This window comes from Fragaria vesca, linkage group LG3 (assembly GCF_000184155.1).
Source record: "Fragaria vesca subsp. vesca linkage group LG3, FraVesHawaii_1.0, whole genome shotgun sequence".
In the NCBI taxonomy this organism is placed as follows: domain Eukaryota; kingdom Viridiplantae; phylum Streptophyta; class Magnoliopsida; order Rosales; family Rosaceae; genus Fragaria; species Fragaria vesca.
In genome coordinates this window covers 1,641,377-1,647,360 of record NC_020493.1, presented here as the reverse complement: position 1 = coordinate 1,647,360, position 5,984 = coordinate 1,641,377, and the positions used below count along the sequence as shown (strand labels likewise).

Here is a 5,984-nt window from a genome sequence, read left to right as displayed (position 1 = left end):
ATCTTTGCTCTAGTGGATGGAAAAATATTGGAGTTTGGTGTGTGTAATTTACACTACAAAGTCCACAATTGTCCATGAGTTATTAATTCTATAAGTATGAATGATATTTTGAATACATCTAAACTTCTATTCATTTTAAAAAGTCTTAATTGAATACCCCTGAATTTTGGTGGAATTCATAATGATTTTTTAAAATCTAATTGAATACACCCAGACTTTGATGGACTTTTAAAAATCTGTATTGAATACACCTAGACTTTCAAATTCCATAGACTTCTTTAAAACTTCCACTAATTCCATATACAATACACCCCTCTTAGTGTATATTCGAAATTTATGGTAGTAACTAATTTCTTAAAATAAAAAGTTACTACATGTGGTAAGTATATATGTAGCATACAGTAAATACTCGTGCGCTTAACTTTACGTATGAGTGCTAAGTCTTTGATTTAAAAAAAAAAAAATTATTCACACAAACGAGTAACAAAATAATTTCTTAAAGCTAGAGACTAACTCAATCTTTATGACCCAGTACCATTTGGTCTAGCGACATAGTCTCTCCTTAGTAAGTAGGAGGTTGTGAGTTCGACTCACAAAGTTGTGATATATGATCAAAAATGTTTTGGTGACGATGCTAAGCTTTCTCAAAACCAAGTATATTTACAAAGGCCTGGAGCTAAAATGGAGTTACTACTCTGAACAGCAAACATTTCCAAGTTCATGTTTTAGCGGAAACAATGTGAGACTTTCAAACACGTAAATGTATATATCGGCTCCCGCTGAGAGTTTTAATACAGATGAAATCCACATTGAGAAGTCAACTGCGATCAGCATTCTTGATGCAGTCATCGGAACCGGATCCGAGATGATTGCGTTTCAATAAGCGATGGTAACAACAAATCACGGTGACAAACCGAAAGTGTGGACCAGGACATGGCATAGCCATCGGAAGTCTGGGAAGGAATGAAAAGGAAGAACCCGTGGCGAGAGTCAATGTTAAGAACTACACACTCTCTAACACATCCAATGCCCAATGATGTGAGATTCAAGACATGGCCAAGATAGAGCCAATACTGCCTCAGATATTCACTTTGAGGATATTACCATGAATAACGTCAGTACTCCAATTCTCAAAGACCAAACGTACTGTCTATACAATCAGTGTAAAGATTAGGTGCGCGTTACAATTTAAATTACCAAGCTCTTCATTAATCCAGCTTTGTCGAAAAGCTCTATCAATCAATCTGTTTTTTCTTACATTACATAAATCTCAGGCTCAATCAAAAGTGAAGATCAGCAAAATCACGTTCAAGAACATTAGGGGAAGTGCAGCTGTGAAGCTGTGTTTGAGCCCAGATTCATATTCTGGTTATCTTGTAATAAGTTAGCCCAAGGGCCGATATCTGTGGCCCAAATATATGTAAATATCTTTATGTCCTATTGGGTAATTACTGACAAAATATTTCAGGATATCTTAGGATTCGGTTATGTGATTTGATTAATTAGGAGAGATACTCTCCTAATTTGTTTAGAGATCAGATTGTCTTGGTATGCAAGTCATTCGCGAACCTATTTTCTATGTAAGGAGTTCTTAGCGAATGAGGAAAAGGACAAGCAATCAACAAATCTTTGCATCTTGCAAATTGGACACCTCTCCAAGAGCACCAATCTACCCTAAAAAGCCTTTCTAGGAGCACCACCAAAAGCCCGCCTGTCGACAAATCTCGCTTCACTCACTAAAAACCCGCTAGTCGGTAAAGACCGCCCCGATCCATAAAGCCTCAATCACGAGCACAAGTCTGCTACCATTGTTAGAGATTCCTTCTCTAGCAAATATCCTTCATTTTGTTATTGAAGTAAATCCTAGGGATTTCCTTAGATCTTTTTGGATTGACCGAACCTGCTCATAATTGTTTAAAGAGAAATCAAGAGAGACGCGTGAACGTTCAAGATCAAGACAATTGCACCAACTCAAAAGTGCTGACACGCCATCACCAAAGCCGATTGTTCAAAGGAAATTTATTTTCGCCCTGAACAGCTTGTATGCAGCAAGGGCGTACCATGTGAGGGCGTGGAAATGAGTGACATTGATATGAAATAAACCGGAGGCAAAGGTGCACTCACGTCTCAATGTACTAGTAATGTCAAGCCCTCAATTACTAATGCGGCAAAACCGGCCTCTTGCTTGTGCTACCGGCTAAGAAGTCCGATAACTAAAATTGATCCAAATTGATTTTTGATGTTCTACAAACATTACTGTAAAAATATACTTACACACGGGCTACGGTGGGCTACAATCCATCCCAGATTTTAAGAAAACATTGCTTTGTTGCATATTTATAATTAAAAAAAGTTAAATTATGAAAACCAGCCCACCCCAAATTTCTTTATGTAATTGAACTTAATTAGTCCATATGATTTTTTTTATCTGATTACATATATATTGTTTATTTTATTAAAAGCAATTGTTCCTTTAGTATATTTTAGGTCAACTTTCTTTTCTTTATTTCTTTTTCTTTGTCGTTGTATACGTCTCCATTCTCTTCTGCCGAAGCAGCTAAGCCAAGTGCCAAGTTTTCTCTCTTTAATCTACAAGTATGATTCTTAATTATATCGGTCATCCTTTTGGAGGGTTTTATACATGTCATATGACCTAGTTCTTAAATCTCAATTGATTAATGCCTTGATCAAATTTAGTCTCAATATCCCATCATCTCAAATCTCAATTGATTAATGTCTTGATAGTCTCAATATCCTATCATCTCATCGCACTGTATTTCTATTGATATTCTAATTCTAATCTCAATTGCTTGCTTACTAATTCTAAGCCAAGTGCCAAGCTTTCTCTCTTTAATTTGCAGGTATGATTCGTAGTTATATCGGTCATCCTCTTAGAGTCTTGTACGTGTCATATGACCTAGTTTTCAAATCTCAATTGATTAATGCCTTGATCAAATTTAGTCTCAATATCCCATCATCTCAAATCTCAATTGATTAATGCCTTGATAGTCTCAATATCTCATCATCCCATCATCCCATCACATTGTATTTCTATTGATAGTCTAATTCTAATCTCAATTGTAGATAACTAATGCTAATGATGTGTGTATATGATATATAGTTGTAATAGTACCAACGTTTGATTCATAGTTATTAGATTGTGTTTTTCCGTCCTGTTAGGTTTTAGGATTATACACTCGTTTACTGTATCGTTAGAGCGGTGATTGTGTGCTTAGTTATTAGATTTTGCTTTTATTCAAGAGCGTAGGGTTCAATTTGAGTAGATATGTTCTTTTATTTTTAACTTTTGTTATTGAATTTCTATAAAATGTTATAATATTGATTTCTTAATGATCAGTTAACTACGTGATTATTTGATATGTTTTTAATCTAAAATGTGATATGTAAAATATAGAAGAAAAAAAAATTAAAAAGAACTTTAAGAAAAAAATTTCAGCCAACCCGAACCTAAAATCCTAGGTCCGCCATGGTAATTATAGATATATGATGATGAAGGGCAAATATTGGTCTATGAGAATTTCGGTGATACTACCGCTTGAAGAGCAATAATGGTTTTGGGACTCCGATGAGGGAAACATTCAAATATGATGGATTTTGGTGATACTATCTTTACCCGAGCTAGCTATCACAGAATAATCTACATCCCACAAATGAAATATGTTATAGGCTACCAATTAGGAAGTAGTGGAATTATGAAGAAGTAGGGATGTGCAAATATAAGAGAAAATTTGAAAATTATGATTGAAACAAGTTATGTTTTTTTAACTAGATGAATTAAATGGTTTAAAGATTTGTAGATTTATAATCAAACAATTACCGCTACTCTATCGGTGACTACCAATTCCATCATTGTAAATAACAAAAACAGATTCGTTGCAGGATGTCTTAGTGCCGTGAAGCCTACAAATCACACTATAAACTGCTTAGCTCTCGAGCGCTACTAATTTGGTGATTACCAATTCCAACATTGCGACTTCTTCTACTAGTACTAAAATAGCAAGTAATATGCATTTGTGGTAAGATGTTTGGTGTTAACCTTTCCAACCAGACTATAAATGACCTCAACACTATAGTGGAGTTTCATCATCATTCTAAACGAAAAACTTGAAGTGAAAGCATCAAGATGGGAGGACACAATCTAGTCTTGATTATCTTTTCGGTATTTTTGTTATCATCCTCAGCATATGCAAGTAGAGTCGCACAGTTTTTAGCTCCTGGTGACTTTGATGTGACAAGTCCGAAATATGGTGGGAAGCCTAATACTGATATTAGTCAGGTAAACTATACATATTATAATCGTACAAATACTTCAAAATAGAATGGTTGATTTCATTTTTCTTTTTCTTTGTACATAGCCTTTGGCAAATGCTTGGAAAGATGCTTGTGCAGCAACAACGCCAAGTAGAGTTATTGTTCCAAAAGGGACATTTCAACTAAAAGGAGCAGTTTTCAAAGGTCCTTGTAAGGCTCCTATTACGGTTCAGGTTGATGGCATACTGCAGGCGCCACCAATTGAAGCCCAATTAGCAAATAAAGAATTTTGGGTCCAGTTTTTAGAGGTTGAGAGGCTCACTGTATCAGGTACTGGAACATTTGATGGTCAAGGACAAAATTCTTGGAAAGACAACGACTGCAATAAAAATCCAAACTGTGGAGGTCTAGCCATTGTAAGCTAATATAGCCCTCTTCTCTGTTTTATTTATTTATTTTTTTTTTGATGAATTGCATTTCGTGCTAATTTGTTTCAGGTAACCCTGATTTACATTTTCAAGATATATTGACATATATATATATATGTCGTGCTGCTTTCTCATTATGTGCAGAATGTGAGATTCGACAAAGTGAAAAATTCATTAGTAAGGGATGTGACATCACTTAACAGCAAAAATTTCCACTTCAATATTTTAGGGTGTGAACATCTTACATTCCAACATGTCACCATCAAAGCACCGGGAGATAGCCCTAACACAGATGGAATACATATGGGGCGCTCAACCGGGATTAACATTACGGACATGAACATCGGAACCGGAGACGATTGCATATCAGTTGGTGATGGTACCAGACAACTAACTGTAAGTAAGGTAAGTTGTGGACCAGGTCATGGAATAAGTATCGGAAGTCTCGGAAGGTACGACAATGAAGATGACGTCAGTGGACTCAATATTAGAGATTGTACCCTTAGTAATACACTGAATGGTGTTAGAATCAAGACATTTCCTGCTTCTCCTAAAGCTACCACCGCCTCGGATATTCACTTCGAGAAAATCACAATGAATAATGTTGCTAACCCAGTCCTCATTGACCAAGAATACTGCCCATGGGGTCAGTGTAATAAACAGGTAATTATCCATGCATCTTAATTACTAACCTACATAATACTTGTTTTTCGCGTCTTGGTTACCGATGTATCTCATGATATATGTAGTCTATCAGGTTTCTTAATTAAATTCCATTATCCATGATCTTATTAATTATACACAAATCTAATTAGTGATGTTTCTTGCTCGAAGATTCCATCAAAAGTCAAGATCAGCAATGTGAGCTTCAAGAACATTATAGGGACAACTTCAACTGCGGAGGCTTTGAAGATTGTATGCGCTAAAGGCTTGCATTGTGATCAAGTGGTACTGAGTGACATAGATCTCAAGTTAAGTGGCAAAGGAACTCTTACATCTCATTGTGCAAACGTGCAACCCACGATTGCTCGAGTGCCACCGCCTCTTGCTTGTGCTACCAAGGCTTGATCATATTGATTAGCAGCTAGAAATAATATGGATCTAAAAGACTTTAGGTGTCACGTCAAAAAGAAAAAAGAAAAAAAGAGACTTTAGGTGAGATCAATGCAGTGTGATCATGCACTACTTACGGTAGTGTAAATAAATTGTTTGTTTTCAAATTTTGTCCCTCATTTTGTGTCGAGGAGGACATTTATAAATAGCAACTTTCGGTTTTTTTCCTTA

General features: G+C 35.8%; 1 protein-coding gene across 1 annotated transcript; it reads left to right on the top strand.

Annotated features, from left to right (window-relative positions):
- The first annotated feature begins 3,982 nt into the window (after positions 1-3,982).
- Positions 3,983-5,984, top strand: LOC101313285 (polygalacturonase-like). The gene is made up of 4 exons (XM_004293396.1): positions 3,983-4,297; positions 4,377-4,688; positions 4,845-5,363; positions 5,535-5,984. The coding sequence occupies exons 1-4, from the start codon at positions 4,145-4,147 to the stop codon at positions 5,766-5,768; spliced, it is 1,218 nt and encodes a 405-aa protein (XP_004293444.1). The 5' UTR covers positions 3,983-4,144; the 3' UTR covers positions 5,769-5,984.